General features: G+C 40.5%; 1 protein-coding gene across 1 annotated transcript in view; it reads left to right on the forward strand.

The window, feature by feature from the left end:
• HSPB8 (heat shock protein family B (small) member 8) overlaps positions 1-7,325 on the forward strand; it is a 32,069-nt gene extending 24,744 nt beyond the window's left edge. The window contains exon 3 of the mRNA XM_075178542.1: positions 5,947-7,325. Coding sequence (XP_075034643.1) covers positions 5,947-6,106 — 160 coding nt within the window. The 3' untranslated portion in view covers positions 6,107-7,325. The remainder of the gene's footprint in view (positions 1-5,946) is intronic.
• The last annotated feature ends 11,455 nt before the right edge of the window (positions 7,326-18,780 follow it).

Consider the following 18,780-nt stretch of genomic DNA (forward strand, 5'->3'; position numbering starts at 1 on the left):
GCTAAACACATCTCTGCTCCTAACATTAGTAATGCAGAGGAGGGACACTGGGAAATTGTTGTACAAAGGCTAACATTGTCCAGCATCCAGGCACACTGAAACATGCCAGACATGTATATACATGGTAGTTGTTAGTGTACGTTTATAAAAGGATTTTGTTATATATGGGTCTAAAAAGAAAGTTATATGGAAATGTTATTTGAAAACTCATTGTCACATGTTAACTGGAAATGTCCATTAAAAGTCATAGCTGACATGAAAACAGTCAGGGAAAAGCAGTATAAGAAAACATAATTACCACCCAAAAGATGGACATTAGGAGGTACACAGATGATTGTATTCTATTCCCATCACACCTCACCATTCATGTGCACCATTCATGTGCAACATGCCGCATTCCCATTGTTTTGTAATGTGACATTACAAATCAATGGGAATGCGACATGTTGCTCTGTTGTACACCCTAATGGAGAAGGAAAGGTGTCAGAGTGCTCATTTAGCTCTAGTTTTATTGAAGCATTCAGTCTGTGCCAAGCATGACATGAGCCATATTGTGAGCTGGTTCCTTATCACATCCAAAAATCAGAATTGTCATATTGTATTAGGGCAAGATACAATATTTAAAAACATGAATAGCTTTGTTCATTGTTAAAACCATCACAGCTAGAGAAGCCATTGGTTTAAAGGCAGCAGAAAAATGTAATATTATAATATGGATATTTCCACCCACTAAATTCTAGTCCCTAAAAGAACTGCCTAAGTCTACCTAATTATAACCCCTCCACAGTCTGTACTGATAACCTACCACCAATTTTTTCAGTTTATTTGAGATCAAGTTTGAAAAACTTGTAAGGGTTACCATATAGTAAGTTTCCTTTGTTTGGAAACTATATAGATTACCACATTATGCTGAATAACAAAAAGGCAATTATAAGTCTGAAAACAGGACATTAATTTATTATTGGTAATGTGTTATAGGCATTCTGTAATTTGGCCACTGGATGTCACTCACTATGCTATTAATGATTATGAATGATATTTAAAGGAGAACTAAACCCTAACTTTTGTTATAGTGTAGATAAGAGTAACTTCTACTTTTTTGCTTTTCTTTTAATATCAGAGTAGCTCTTGTTTACAAAGAAAATCATTCAGGCATTACTCATTGCACACTGCCATATATCTGTGAAATACAACTCATATCCCTAATTACAGACGTTCATAAATAAATGAACAGTTGTGCAATGCTGCCGTATATACTGCGATATTGCAGCTCTATTTGGCCCACAAACAACCGCAGTGCCTGCCGGAAAATATTGCCATTTTAACTGATGGATATATTTATTTAGTGAAATCGTCTGGGAGATGACCTCGATCAGTTTGTGTGTCTTCCAATCACATTGACAGGAAGAGTCCTAATTGGATACTGATGCTGTAGCGCTTGCGCATTGTGGATCAGCCTACATAGTAGCCTGTTGTAGCAATATATGCATCAGTTCGCACAGCTGATGTAGGTCAGGATAAAATTGACATTTATCAATCCCTCCATTCCACTTGCCACCTCATCCTGACATCTGCAGAGAAATGCATAGGACTTTCTCAGCATCCAAACACTATTTAGGAACACTATGGTACTTTGTTGATCACTGGTACACTGGTACAATCGGTCTGCTGAAGCAGTTGAGAGTTGATAGCATGCAAGAAGTGTTATCTGCTGCCACTCATGTGGGTTACTTTTCTCTGATCAGTATAGCCTTGGGTCTCTCTCCTATTAATATATGGGTATATGCAGAGAAAAGGTGTTCAATGAGACAATACATTGTGTGTATATATTTTACTGAGCAGATAACATTTATTTTCCCAATCAATAATGTGACCTGTAAATGCCGCCGTCTGTTCTAAGCAAGCAATAAGAAATTCATTTATGCCATTTTCATATTCTGTGGTCTCTCAGCCTGGCTGTAAAAAAGTGAGCCGCATTTCACTGCCCATCTGTAATAAGCTTTCCATAATCTCTGCCTCTTTACTGTCAGTTACAGGCTATGCCAAGCATATGCCATAAAACTTTATAATATAGATTCATCAGGCAATTACACTTGTGTGAAACTGGCAGTCTGCAGGCAAAGAAAAGGAGTAGATGATAGGTTTCACTGAAGTTTCTACAATAGAGATAGGATCATGATTCATATATTTAACTGGAAATTGTACCAGTGAGTGAAAATAAATATTATCTGGCTGTAGTGAGAACATTCTATTCATGTAACTAGTATAGTATAGTAAGAGCTATATACAGCAATAACATGGTGAGAATCAATTACATTTACATAGCCCAGGCTTATAGTGTGTAATTACTGGATGCATAAAGGAATAGTTTCCACTTCCCTAAGAACGGATATTTGTCCTCAAAATTAGCTTGATTTCCCTGAATATATTTCATGTATGTTTGTTTATAGCATAGAAAATAAAATAAGAATATTCCAAAAACCACTTTGACACATGAAAGAATTTCTTTAAGCAATGTAACCAAAACATGTCATCTATCTTATAGTGTCCTTTTGGAATAGATTTATTTTTACACACTGTAAATGATTTTAGCTTTTTATTTTCTTGAGTTGCTTATCATGTTAATATAACAAACGTGTTGCCCCAAATGTATGCACATAAATCCCTCTCTATGCGTTCTTGATCCCGTTTTTCTTGCGCACATTGCATACAATAAAAAAGTATATTACAAGTAAGTACAGTAATAATGAAAAAATAAACATGGGATATGACCAGACAGGTGTATAACCCCTGTTTGATATCATTGCTATCATTCTAGCTTTAAATGGGAAGTTTGTACAACTCACTGCTGTTTGTATGCGTCCCTCCATCGATATTACTGTCAGTGGACAGCACAGGAGGTGGAAGCATAATAGAGTGCTACTACAGAGCTATATGGGAGAGAATAAAATGTCTACAGGGGGTTTACCATGGAAAGTAGACCACAACAGGGGAAAAGCCCAAGTAAAATAGTTGGAGTTGTCCAAAAATTTACTTTCCTTTTAGCTCTTACCAATGAAGGGGGATTTCGCTTCAGTGAAATTGAGTATGATCGAGCCCTATCACCTAGCGCAACCAACATCACGGGTCCGAGCATCAAAATGCTCCCCTGTCATTCAGCACATATAAATGGCGTGCAAGGCATCTTGTGCAGAAATGAGTTCCCGCCTCACTCTATTTCTATGTACACCCATGAACCAAATTAATTTATTAGATATCATTGTATATGCTATTTTGTAGTGTGTGACATTATATACTCTAGCATGACTGACTAGCAAAATCTTTCTTTTCTCTGTATACTTAAAGCTATTGATTTATGTGCAATTTACATAAATAGTATCCTGCACTGGAGCAGTATACAAATCATCCTGCCCTGCTAGAAGCCAGCAGTACTAGAAAAATCTGTTTAATCACTTCATGTTGATGTGTTCAATAGCAAAGCCAGTATTTCTGAGTTGTTTGAGCTATACCAGACTCCTACTCTATGCTTGTCTATGAATTAATGAGTTGTGTAGATGGTTGTAGTAGGGGTGGTAACTGTTATCTCATGTTTGTGAGGTTGTAATGCAGACATCCCACTGAGGGTGTTTCTTGCTAAGTACAGAGCAGGCGTACAGGTGCTGGATATCAGTCGCAGAGCGATATTATTGCAATGTGATAAAATAATAGAGAGGGTGTATTTTTATGGGAGGTGCTTGATATGCAGATGGACAAACAGCCATTTTCTTTCTACAAAAACACTTGATGCACCAGCTCTGAGCTGGCAGGGATTGTGACTTCCAGTTGCAATTCAGAAAATTGCATTGCTCTGAGCAATGTCATACAAAGTTTTCATACACACAAAAGCACCACATGTAATGTAGACAGCTCCCTTTACTCTTATGAACAATCTAAACTTAAAGCTGCCAAATCTGACATAGTATTGAAAAGTAAGCTATTAGACCATATAGCGACAGAGAGACAAATGTTGAAAGCATAATTTTTTGGTTGTAAACAATTGTTTGACTGCTGGAAGGAAACCTTTTCACAACATGACATAGCAGCTACGCGACAAAGCAACAAATCTTATTTCATAAACAGCATTTTTGGTCTATTTACCAAATAATTGGCAAATATATAAAAACTTCTACACATTATAAATTGGACCCGCGCAACGCCAGATGACCCTGCTTGTTATTAATACAATGGAATGGTATGAACAGAACCCCCCTCATCTGAATTCATCACGATATGTGACACCATAATACTACACATTCCATAATGACCAGGGTGTTCCTTAGATAAGATTCAGTCTTTGATGGTTGCATGCACATTTTTCATTGCAATACTAAAGTTTTACTAATCATTACGCAATCACTTATAGACACAGAGAAGAGAGCACAGTGACAAAGATCTGGGGCGGGCATGTACTAACCAACTAATGCCCACACACGCTACAATAACGGAAACTTTGTTTTTAGGGAAGATACCCCTTAAGCCCGACACCTATGCCCCGACGCATATATTACTTAATATTACTCTAATAATACTCTTTTCATCCTTTCATCCAAGATGCTGAAACCTATAAAGTCTGTGAAATTTCATACACTTTTAGTGTGTTCTGTAGAAGTGGAAGAATGTAAGGGTTTTGAAATGTCTTTTATGGAAGGACTATACAATTGTTTACTATATTCTATTAAATGTCTTTGTTTGGAATGTAGACACTTAAATGTTTAGTAGTTCTTCCATGATTTCTTATGTAGATATGCCTTTATGATCTCTATTCTCTTCAGGAAAGATAATTTCCTTCTTATTTTATTGAAGTGCTGGTTAAGTCAGAAAAACATGTTAAACGTGTTGCAACTGTTTATCATAAAAAAAGGTGAACGTGTTAGAAAAGGGGTGACATAAAATACTATATAGAGTATGGTATAGAAAGAAGCACATTAAGACAAAGATTTCCTTTCTCATCTTTCACAACATATCCCATAGTATACATCACAATATTAAATATTACATAGGACCAGCCTACCTTTCCAGCTAACAATCAGAAGAACATCTAAAGAACCCACAATGAAAACTAAAATGGAGCAGGATCCCCAACATTCAGTGCACCTTGATCTAGCGTGTACAGTGCATCTTGCCACTGGCGGTGTATGGGGAAGTGTTCATTAAAGACTTAAACAGTATAACAATAAGCTGATTTTTCATTTCATGTTTGAGTAACCAATTATAGAGTATCAGGAACATATTTTGTCTCATTTGCACATATATTATATTTCTTTGTTAATAGAAAAAATACCTAAAATTATTTTTATATACTGGGCAATGGCCAATATTATCTCTGAAATAATATATTATTATTATTACCTTTTTTTTATATAGCACCACTAATTCTGAACTCACTCACATCAGTCCCTGCCCCATTGGGGCTTACAATCTAAATTCCCTAACACACACATACACATACAGATAAAGAGAGACTAAGGTCATTTTAATAGCAGCCAATTAACCTACCAATATGTTTTTGGAGTGTGGGAGGAAACCAGAGCACCCGGAGGAAACCCACACAAACACAGGGAGAACATACAAACTCCTCATAGATAAGGCCATTGTCGGGAATTGAACTCATGACCACAGTGCTGTAAGGCAGAAGTGCTAACTACTTATCCACCGTGCTGCCCACAAACTTAAGAACTAATTCTGGCAAAACAATCTCCACACAAAGGCTGTATTGAGAATCTGTAGTTCAATACAACCATGTACACTGGGAATTTTAATTATTTCTATCATTTTCAGATTTCAGAGTTTAGAGGAAACGCTCTTGCTTAGCTTTATTCAGTACAGATCAGATCACTGTATGTTTTGTGCAGATTACTTAACATGTTGCTTGCTGTGGGTTCGCTAACTAAGCATCTTCTTTTCCAGATTGCCCTCAGGAGTGGATCCCCTGACAGTGTTCGCCTCCCTTTCACCAGAAGGTCTTCTCATTATTGAGGCTCCACTGGTCCCTCCATACAATCAGCACGGAGATGACACTTACACCTATGAGCTTCCTCTCGACCCCCAAGAAATCATTGCTTCCTAAGCTATGCCAAACGAAGTCTCCTATGGGGAATCTCACATGAATTCCACACAAAGTTGCATTAGTGACCCAGAAGAGTACATTTGATCGCGTATGTTTTATTTTGTGTATAATTAACCCTTCTCAGAGTTCCACTCTAGACGTAGACATACAATATTTCTGGAACCATTGAATGCACATGAAATGCCTTGGATGCAGCCACAGCTGAAAGGCAACAAGTCCATTTCTCATTTATTGACTGTAAGGTATTATAAGGTATTGCATTTTATAGACCTATATTGATACAATTGCTTACCCTGCCTACAGAATGAAGCCTACAAACGACATTTAAACATATTATTCTGTCTACCTTCTATATATAATCTGAACAACTTGTTATTAACATTCAAGCTGTTGATTTTGCACAGTATTTAAAAATGGTCCTTTTGATCAGGTTGAGACAACCACATTATACAGTCCTAGTTAGTGGTTATCTACCTTTATCTGCAAGTGAACCTACAGCTATGCTGCACTTAATTTATAGTGTACACAAACCAACTATGTATACGTGAAGTATGTGCACCATACCATATTATGAAGAACAAATCACTCTTCCTTCACTCAGAAATCCACAATGAAAGAGGATGAACAAAGTTACCTCTGCTAATATACTGAGTCCCTACCTTAGAAAACCCTAAAAAAAATCTTCTTTATAAAGTCCAATTTTTACACATTATTAAATGAATTCTATATCTGCTGTGGTTTGAAGATAGTAGCATCAATGATTATAGATTTTTAACATTTAACAAATATTATATTCCATGTTGGGCTTTGTACATATGGGTCTGAACTTTTCAGTCTGTCGCATTTATTCATTTTAAGTGAAAGCCTATATATAGACAGTTTACATGAATCACAGGTCAGTAATGATTACTGTAAAAAAATGTATGATTAGAAAAGTGCCACTTGAATCCTAATTACTGAATTTATTAGACCAACTTGCAACACTGATGCATATTCTTGAGGTCTTACATGTTCTTTAATTTTTGTCAGTCTCTATACCTTACTCGAGATCACAAAAGCTGAGCTTTTCCATTGTGCACTGTGGGAGGATAAAGATAATTGGCTTACTTACCTAGTAATAACCCTAGGTTTGTATGTATATTGGTGAATTTAAAGGGTGTTCTTTTTTTCATTTGTTTGTCTTGCAATGATTATAGATATTAAATATTTATAAACATTTCTGGATTGTGCTTGTGGTTTTTATTCAGTTATATTAGAGTGATCATCACTGATTCATCTTATCTGTTGCGATACAGCTTGTCAGGATGAGTGACTGATTAAAACAGATTTGTAGGCTGGAATAAATAAGATTCATTTGGGTGAAAAGACACAGCCACACTAGGAGGGAAAGCACTAAGTACAACAAATGTTTAGAACGGTTGGAGAAGACTTTAGTATACACTGTGCACATTGCTAAACACCATCCACAATATAAGCTAGAACACTACAACCCAATGTGCTAATTACATCTCTACCAATCTGAAACAGGTATATGAGCTGCATCATCTGTGGATGAGTCTATGGACTTAAAACATTTATTTTGCTATTTGTTAAATCTATAAGCTAGGGGCAGTCAGCAGACTTTAAAGAGTGTACCAGTGTCCCTGAAAAGAGAGGTTCTGAAACAGAACCACTTTGTCTACGTTGTTTGGTTCACTACACTGACTGGTTCTGTTACTAAAATTTTCTTTTGTGATATTACAGCAAGGACAGCCTTGGTGGCAGATACACTCTCTCAAACAAATGAAGGTTTGGAGTATATTCTATCTTCTGTAAATAGGTAAAAACATACATTACACAATACAATAAAATGTGTTCCATCAGTGTAAAAGGTATTTATGTAACTGGCTTAGGGACAATACCGCATAATTATCACAAAATAACACAATGTTTGCTAGATAAATAGTGACATAAGTGGTAGGACAAAAATCATACATAAAATAGTATCTTTTTACATGCAACATTATATTTATATATTTACCGAAGTACAGCCCTACCAACAGGTTTTGTAGAATTTAATGACAATTTATCAATATTTGTTGCCAGTTATATGGGTGCCATTTCAGCAATACTCTAGTACAGGATTTCCCAAACCCAGTCCTCAGGGCTCCCCAACAGTGCAGGTTTTCTGGATCACATGTGACATAATAAGGACCACCTGTGGATCTGTTACAATGTGTCAGTCAGTAATGAATACACCTGTGCTCCAGCAAGGAGATATGGAAAACCTGCACTGTTAGGGAGCCCTGAGGACTGGGTTTTGGAAACCCTGCTGTAGTATGCATGGGGCACCAGCAATCATGTAGATGGGAAACTTTACTGGGATATTGGGTTAATTTTTGGCACCTCAATCATAAGTGTGCAGCCACTATGTAAAGTATACACTGAGGCAGAGCATAAGCCCCTCTCTAGTCAACAGAGTTCAATAAATCACTGCAGATGAACGTGATGAGGGATCCACTGTTCAAATCTTCCCAAAATCGTTGAATATTCTTGTCTTGGAATATTAATTATTATACTTCCACACACAAAGCATCATGAATAGATCAGCAGTGGGATGATTAGGGAGAGCTTGTTCACAGAGGTTTAGTTGCTTATCAAGAATTGAAAGATTCTACAAAAATAAGCAGTCTTGGTTTCTGGCGCTAATAAATACATATATTTTATTTGAGAAACAAAGTATAAAAATCTCAGCAAGCACCAAAGCTGTGTGACTAGAGATTTAGATTATTTGTTTTACCTTCTTTCCATCAAGGTAACAGGGAATTCTTATATCATAAGCTTCTAATAAATCTATTCATCAAGCACCGAAGCAAGGCATCACGATTCTCAGTGGTTACTATTATTGACCTCAATACGGTGATCACCATTAACCATGCAATGCACCACTTCAGTGCTCACGGAAAAGCATTTTATAATCCCTCTACAATTTTGCTAATTGCTAAATAAAATATAGACACTCCCAGCCAACCAAAATCTTTGAGGTCTCTGTGACAGTTTGAGCTACGTGATATAATAGACAGAGACAATAGAAATAGTGCATTGGCATTAAAACCATTTCTAATGAAATCATCATGAATGACTACAATTGCTACATTCCAATTCTAGTTATTGTGCATCTCCGTTACCTACTCAGGGTAAATTAACCATTGTGTTTTTTCTTGTTCTCCGTCTTGAAATAGATGCATGCACATATTGAAATCTTACCAAGGAGTGATAATAACTTCTATGTCAATTACATTACGTTGTATGGGTAAATGGCAATTATTCTGGGTTTTTATGGAGTAATAATATATAACGTTTTATGGTTTTCTATCTCCTTTAATACAGAGTCATTCGTGAGCAGAATTTTAAGGTAAATGTCTGAGGGTCATAGAATGTAGACTTTATCTACAGCAGAAACTTAACCTACTGTTGCCCTTAGACATTTTAATACACTGGTTGTTTCCTATCCAATTTCATTCACATAACTTATAGGATTGCTTTTCCCTTATCTGCCTTGGGAAGCCACCACCGTAGGGCAATGTGTTAGTGCCACGGGAACCTGTGATTACTCTTCCAGCTATGTGAAGACAAAGGGAACAAATCAATGCTGAGCTCCTGTGACTGATATATGCAGGTGTAGTAAGAACAATTGCGACACCACTCCTATGGGGAAAATAGTTTTCTCCTTTTTGGTGTATGTTACACAAGTACCTGTAGTGCTGACCTAGTCTTTTTGTTTTTTGTGTGAACGCATGCCTTGCCCACTTGTGTCGCATAATACATTTAAATGCAAGAGGGCCATATAATTAATAAGTTTGGGCACACTGATTTGCAATAGCCAAAAGCAGCAACAATTTTAATTATAGACTTGATTACCAACATTAATTATCCTTGTCAAAATAGCAAAGTAGAAATTTTACTGCAAATAATGCCCAGAGGGCATTGATTATATGACTTCTAGAGATGTTTGTCACAAACCAGCTTTACAATATGCAAAGATCATGTAAAAAAAAGAATCAGGCATAAACAAGCTAGAATATCCAACATTCAGCTTGATTAGGATCCCAGTGATAAGTTAATATTGTGATTGATATAAATAAATATCTGAACTGTTTCAGTTCTAACAATATGGAACTTAAATCGGAACCAGGGAAATTCCAGACGGTTCTTCTGAATTTGAGGCTCAAGGCCAATGGCCTCAATGCAAATCTATTTTTGAGCATACTTATGTAATGAAGTTATGTGATTACACACAGATGTATGTACATAGTTGGCAACATATTGTTGTATAATTTAATGATCAACAGATATACCATGTAATATAATACAATAGTGACGGAGGCATATACAAATAAACATGTGCTCATAAATATGTACTTTTCTCGCACCACATCAGTAGCGTATGCATAATGACATCCTCAGCAGACAAACTAAACTTTAACACTGTTTTTAGTGGATTTGTCACTATTCGACTAAAAGGATGAGTGCAAAACACAATAAATGTGTCATTTACTTAAACAGAGGTATTAAACTTAGATGAAATAGAGAATGCTCAGTAGTGTAGTTGTCAAGATTTTTGAGAGAGGTAAGTAGATAAAATTAACACTTCCTCCTGGTCCTCCAATCTTGAACCCTCTTTTCAGTACGTACCAGGGCCGGACTGGGACTAAAAATCAGCCCTGGCATTTAAAGCACACAGGCCCACGTGTTGTGGGCTCCATGCACTATATTGTTGCACACTGATGCTGGCGCAGTACAACATGATGTAGTATGAGTGTGTGTGTGTGTGGGGGGGGGGGGGGTATTTTATTTCTCCCAATGACCCTCAACATTACATTATTAGCACCTCAATTACATCAATAAACACCATGACAATACATTATTTGTACCCAAATTACAGCAATAAATAACCCCCCACACACACTCATACTACATCAATCACCCCCACATTACAGCAACCGGCATCACCCCACACATTACAGCAACCGGCATCACCCCACACATTACAGCAACCGGCATCACCCCCCACATTACAGCGTCCAGCATTACCCCCACATTACAGCAACTGGCATCACCCCCCACATTATAGCAATACCCTCTCCTACTTATTAGCAATACTAAGCACCAAACACACTACAACATTGCCACCAGCACGCCACCCCATACTACAGCAATACCACCAATTATACAGACGCCACTGTAGGAAACAATGTTTTGCTTTTTTCAAATCTCCCACAAAATAGCAACAACGAACAGAGTACTTACACACACATATAGGTAACAGGTACCCTTTTCCCTCAATTAAATAGTAATGGCAGAATTTTCATGAATCATTCCACATGAAATAAAACTAACATATATCTAAAAAAAGCATAACTATTGAATGATCAGTTGAACCCACACGGCCGCATTAAAAATATTTCCATCTACAGCAAAATGTCAGAGAAAAATATTTTTGTTTTACTACAGTAATTGGATATGCGTCTTTTCTATTCATTTTAAATAACACAGTATATAAATTAAGGAGGATAGAGGAGGTGGGTGAGAAATAATTGGATGTGATCCATCAGTTTGATTAGATAGGAAACATTTAGATTATTTACCTGGAGGCGTCTACCCCCTTGACTCACAGGCAGGGCTGACAAGAGGAATTTTGGGCCCCGATACAGCAACTTCTTTGGGCTCCCATCATATTCAACAATGAAAGACTTGCCTTTGGCAGAAGTTCATATGATGCCACACCGTAGTGTGCCCAGTTCATATTATGCCACATCGTAGTGCCCCAAGGTCATATTATGCCACATAGTATTACCCTCAATTCATATTTGGTCATGCAGAAGTGCCCACAAATCATATTATGGCATAGTAGTGCCCCCAAATCATTAGTAAAGCTCAGATAAAAACTCATTCACAAATAAAAAAAATTGCAACAGCATATCAGATACTGAGTGTGAGTCCCAAGAGCAGCTTAATACATCATTTACAATGCAAACAAAATAGATATATTGACACAATTACAGATAAAATTTATGACAAGCAATGTTTTTTCCTCTTAATTAAAAATCTCTGTACAGATAAATATGCAAAAAACATTACAGCGCAATAATGAGCAATACATAGTGTTAAACATTACTGGATATGCTGTAGTGTCCCCAGTTCAAGAAAGGATGGTTAAAAACATATTGCACACGAGAAAATATATGAACTTACCTGATTATGGCATCCTGTGTTCTGTTCTCCTAGTGGGCGCGCTGGGCGAGGAGGGATCAGCAGCTGTCAGCTCACACAGGCAGTCGGGAGCAGGAATAGAGGGCAGTGGTCGAAGCAGAAATTTAGGAGTGGGGGTATAGAAAATATAAGTGAATGGAGTATGAAGGCTTGATTTTTTATTTTTTTTAACACTTGTCCCCTCTGTGCATTTCCATTCTTCATTACTACTTGTGTTTTATGATGGCTGCATCCCTGACATTCCCATTCTTAAGATGTCTCTCCCTTTACACTTTCTTTTACCTATGCCCCTGCACCATCTTCTCCTTTGTCCCTCTCACTTAACCCCCTGCACCACCTTCTCCGCTGGCTCTCACACATCTTCCTGTACCACCTACTCCCCTGGCTCTCTCACACGTCTTCCTGCACCCTCTACCCCCCCGGCTCTCTCACTCCTCTTCCTGCACTCCCTACCACCCTGGCTCTCTCACCCCCTTCGGCTCTCTCACCTCCTTTCCCAGGACCCCCTTCCGCTCTCCCACCCCCTCTCCCAGCACCCCCTTCAGCTCTCTCACCCTTTCCCAGCACCCCCTTGGGCTCTCTCACCCCCTCTCCCAGCACCCCCTGGCTCTCATCCCCTTTCCCAGCACCCCCTTCGGCTCTCTCACCCCCTCTCCCAGCACCCCCTGGCTCTCACCCCCTTTCCCAGCACCCCCTTCCGCTCTCTCACCCCCTCTCCCAGCACCCCCTTCAGCTCTCTCACCCCCTCTCCCAGCACCCCCTTCAGCTCTCTCACCCCCTTTCCCAGCACCCCCTTCCGCTCTCTCACCTCCTTCGGCTCTCACACCCCCTCTCCCAGGACCCCCTTTCCCAGCACCCCCTTCCGCTCTCTAACCCCCTTCGGTTCTCACCCCCTCTCCCAGCACCCTCTGGCTCTCTCACCCCCTCTCCCAGCACCCCCTTTGGCTCTCTCACCCCCTCTCCCAGCACCCCCTTCGGCTCTCTCACCCCCTCTCCCAGCACCCCCTTCGGCTCTCTCACCCCCTCTCCCAGCACCCCCTGGCTCTCAACCCCTTTCCCAGCACCCCCTTCGGCTCTCTCACCCACTTTCCCAGCACCCCCTTCGGCTCTCTCACCCCCTTTTCCAGCACCCCCTTCGGCTCTCTCACCCACTCTTCCAGCACCCCCTGGCTCTCATCCCCTTTCCCAGCACCCCCTCCGGCTCTCTCACCCCCTCTCCAAGCACCCCCTGGCTCTCACCCCCTTTCCCAGCACCCCCTGGCTCTCACCCCCTTTCCCAGCACCCCCTGGCTCTCACCCCCTTTCCCAGCACCCCCTGGCTCTCACCCCCGAAAATCGCGGCACCCCCGCGACCCCCCCCCCCCCTGAAAATCGCGGGCACCCCCGCCCGAAAATCGCGGGCACCCCCGCGACCCCCCCCCCCTGAAAATCGCGGGCACCCCCGCCCGAAAATCGCGGGCACCCCCGCGACCCCCCCCCCATAAAATCGCGGGCACCCCCGCCCGAAAATCGCAGGCACCCCCGCCCGAAAATCGCGGCAACCCCGCGACCCCCCCCCCCCCCGAGAATCGCGGCACCCCTTCCTCTTCAGTAAAAAAAAGACAGGAAACTCACCAGTGTAACTGGCTGCACAGCATAACGGGGGAGAGAGCTGGGGAGCGCGCAGCAGAGGTGGCTGGTTCCTCCAGCCACCAAGAAGACAGGGGGAGTCGGGCCGGCCCATATAGCCATCGGCCCTTCTGGCATTTGCCAGAAGTGCCAGATGGCCAGTCCGGCCCTGGTACGTACGCTACTTATCCATTGCCATGGGCCACTAATGATGGATTAAGCCAACTGGTACCAATGGAAGCTTCAGTGATCTCCAGGGAATATCTGAACATAAGACCAAGAGCATCTTGTAACATTATACTTTTATTGATGGCCTTGACAGTCCTGCCAGGGCTGTAAAAGGATGTTTGGTTTCACAAATATGTTGAAGACTTTTGACATCTTCCATGGCCCCCACAGTCACATGATCCTGATATAAATCCAGTCAAGAATGTGTGGGACATGCTTGAGATAGCTATGCAACAGCAAAGCACTCTTCTGTCAAATCAAACACAGCTGCAAGATTTATTTTCTGGAAGAGTGTCTGGTCCTGTTCCAGTACATGCTCAGCTTGTGGAATCCACACCATGCTGCACACCTGCTATAATTCAGAATGAAGGTGGCTCTATTCCATTCTATTTTACCAGTGTAAATACAATATATCTATATTTATGAGATGTGGAGTATCCATTAAAACCTACAGTAGCCACATAAATAGGGACATTAAATAAGAAAGAGGAATAGGGGACTTGGATGCAAGAAAAAAAAAAAAGTATTTTCCTCCTTAGGATGCTGCAAGGATGTTACGAAGGCTGTAGTGGAAGAATTTTCTCCCCAATCAGCAATAAATAGAGGATGACTGTAAGAAAAAATATATTAGTGCTGGCTCATAGAACTGCTCAGTCATTGTATATGCAGGAGTTTGTTCCAGTTATGCACTCCAGCACTCTATTGCTTTGCATCCAATATCCTGTATTGGAATGAATAATGTTGAAATCAAGGCAAACTGCAGCTATTAACTAGACTGCTCGCAAAAAGCTCTTTGTGATCCATTTGCTCTAATGTTGTATTTTATGTTGTTATAAAATGTTTTTAAGGTAGTAAACAAATTAGTGGTGAGGTGAGAAAGACCATTTAGCGTTTACTTCTGTGCTTTTATGAGCAGCTTCTGATATTAGGGGTATAGTTCCAATACAGAAATTAGTTTTTGCTTGTTATAGTTTTAGAATACAAAGGGCCTCATTTAGAATTAGGAAAAAATCCAGCTAGAAGGTTCAATTTTGCACATTGGCTAAGACGTACTGTGCTGGGGAGGAGGGTTGTGGGGGGGAAGGGGGGGTCACATTTCAAATGTGCAGACAGGTTTAGAGCTGGGAGAGGGTGCGTCCTAGGGTGCACCCAGGGCCGGTGCTAGCGTCCATGGTGCCCTAGGCAAAATCGGCGCCCTCTCCCCCCCCCCCCACCCCCGCAAAAATCGGCGCCCTCCTCCCTCCTCCCCCCTCACCCCATCTTTTCTTACCTTGTCTCACCACCGCCGCCTCTCTGCTCCATCTCCTCCCCTCCACTCACTGACACTAGTGAGTGGAGGGGAGGAGACGGAGCAGAGAGGCGGCGGTGGTGAGCAATAGCCTCTTCCCCCCCTCCCCATGCATCTGAATGCTGTGCGGCGGCCGTGACAGGTATGGTCAGCGGTTTAAAATTAATTTCCAGTTCTGTGGCGCCCTCCAGAGCCCGGCACCCTAGGCAAGTGCCTAACCTTGCCTAATGGGAGCGCCGGGCCTGGGTGCACCCTTGCTCAATTCTAAATTGCAGTGTAAAAATACAGGTTCCCTGTTACATGCAAAAGTAGACAGTATTTTCGCTGCATGCAAAAACAAAATTGCATTGCTTTACACCCCTTACATTTATTACATGGTTTGCCTATTTGCATATTGGCACCATTTAGCTATATTTGCTCTGAACACTAAATAAGGCCCATTATATCTTACATGCAGGTAAAAGCTTGTCCAAAACAGAGATTATCTTCCCTCCTGTCAGAGTCACCACCTGCCCTCAAATCTCTCTCACTGTCAATAACACCACAATTTCCCCAGTCTCCCAAGCCCGCTGCCTTGGTGTCACACTTGACTCCACCCTCTGCTTTATTCCTCACATCCAGATTCTCTATCGGTCCTGGCGACTCCACCTTAAAAACATTGCCAGAATACACCCTTTTTTTACTAAACATGATACCAAAACTCTTATCCATTCTTTCATCAACTCCCGTCTTGACTATTGCAACCTCCTGCTATCTGGCATTCCTGACACCCATATATCCACACTTCAATCCATATTAAATGCTGCTCCATGGCTGATCTTCTCTCACTGCTCCACATCTGTTGCATCATTTTGCAAATCCCTACACTGGCTCCCTGATTCACTAAGGAAAGTTAATGGTACGTTTTCTTGCTCAAGTTTTCTGGACAAAACCATGTTGCAATGCAAGGAGTGCAAATTAGTTTGCACATAAGAAAAATACTGGCTGTTTTTTCATGTAGCACACAAATACTTGATAGCTTATTTGTACATTGAAATTTAAAGTTTGTCTAGGACATGCCCTACTCCAAATATAAATCTGCCATCACATTTTAAATTTACCTCCCCCTCCAATGCAACATGGTTTTGCCTTACTTGGGTGACCTTATTCCCGATAACACTATTCACACTAATGCACCCTCACAACTATCCCAATCTCCACTCTGAGCCACACTTGCTCCTCTTGTTTCAGCTTTGCCCGCTTCCACTTAGAATGTAAGCTCTCTAATGAGCAGGGTCCTTCATACCCTTTGTTTCCATGTCTGTATTTATTTTGTCTACCTTGTATGTTATTGTTTTTCATACGTACAGTTTTCCCTACTGTACGGCGCTGCGGAGCACTGTGGCGGCTTACAAACCTAGGATAATAATAATAATAATAGAGAAGCAATAGTTTTTGAGCAATTTTAAATCATTAAATGGGATGTCCAATTTCAGATTGTTTGAATTGATGGGCTTGCACTTGCCCCTCTGTACAGTTTTCACATTATATTGCTGCATGTTTCAGTCAAAGTCGTAGAATGTACTTTCCAATAAGTTCAGGTTAGGAATCAAAGTACAAAAACACCTATATTTCAAGATAATATAGCAATTGGACAATGAATTAGTAATTTTTTAGTTTCTTGTAAAATGTTGATAAAATAATGGCAAATACACATATTTAATACTTTATATAAATGTATTGCTTTATATATTTTCCCATGCTAAGTGGTTTTTCCTCATTTCCCCATTGCCTGTATCAGCTCTAAATCCAAACTCTGCAAGATGCCTAGGAATAGTTTTTAAAGAAATGTTAGCTCCTTCCATCCCATGGTACATCACATGGTTTCCTGGCAATTTTTGGTTCTCTGTTGCAATTTCCTTGAGCAGTCTGTCCTGTCTGGGTGTAGATTTTCAACTGCTTTTGCCTCGGGAAGGTGATTTAGTTAGATTGTACTGCCACCTAGTAGAACAATATGGCAACAAACTGCCTAAATGAAACTATTATGTTGTATGTTTACATCATATACTAGAAATCGGAACAGATTTACTATATATTCACTATTTTTGAGGTACAAACCTTAAAGAATACAAACATTTAAAAATTCCTAATTCATTGTTTAACCACTATATTGCTTGTTTAAGACTTACCCAGCAAGAAGAAATCTATAAGCTTTATGGGTAAATATCTATGCAGAAAAGACACAAATAAGTGGTGATTTGTAATGTGTTATAAGTTACCAACTGTTAGGAACCCCTCCAGCCAGTACAACAAAACCCGGAGTCTGCTCTGAGGTCTGGTGTTCATTGTTGCCCCTAGAGGTGGGGACAGACTTGGCTGCAGACACACAGAGGGTCGAGAGATGCATACCGGCTAAGGAGAACCCAGGAATAGGGCGTGATGATATACAGCAGTGTGGGGTCCAGGCCAGAATCGGAGCTGGCAGCAGACAACGTAGCCGGAGAACAAACCAAGGTCAGGGGTCGCAGGCACAGGTTAAGAAACCAGGGACAGGCGTAATCATCAGGGTCACTAGCAAAAGTTCAGATTCCAAGTTCAGGCAATAGATCAGGGTCAGAAGCACAGGTTCAGAGTCCAGGAACAGCCAAGGGTCATACACGGGTAATCAGTCTAAGGTTGAAACACCAACACAGGAACAAAGCAGCAGGCAGTAGAACTGAAAACAGGATGCTATAACCGGCAGTGAGGCTCATATCTCACTGCCTTAAATAGTACTAAGAGCCAATCAGGACAGAGGAGGATAGGGCTGACAATCAGCCTCAGGAGGCAGCTAATTAATTACTAGCTAGAACTAGCATAGGTAATAACATAACCAGGAAGCATGTATAAAAATATAAGTGAACCAGTTTAAATCATATGAGAGCTCTCCCTGGTGTTGGAGGATGTACCTACACCCTCTTGCATCTATGCCACAAGGATAATAACAGAGCACAGAAACTAAAACTAACTCCCGGCTGCTAGTTCATGCCAGAATGCGGCGTACCGTCGCGGCTCGTGACACCAACCCCATACAGAAAATTAATTATTAATGGAAATGGAAAAGGCAACAAAGCATAATTGGGTTCTCATTCTTAGGTATTTTCGCAACCTAAATATCAATTTCGACAATAAATCTAGTAGTTCTGGCAAAGGAAACAGATTCATATAGATATTAAAATGCCAGACAGTGTAGGTGTAGGTGGTCATTTGTTGTTTAGGAGAATGGCTGTCATTCACAGTGTTAGAGCATGAGAGTCATATGCTGTAGAGGGAACATTAA

This window comes from Mixophyes fleayi, chromosome 1 (assembly GCF_038048845.1).
Source record: "Mixophyes fleayi isolate aMixFle1 chromosome 1, aMixFle1.hap1, whole genome shotgun sequence".
In the NCBI taxonomy this organism is placed as follows: Eukaryota; Metazoa; Chordata; class Amphibia; order Anura; family Limnodynastidae; genus Mixophyes; species Mixophyes fleayi.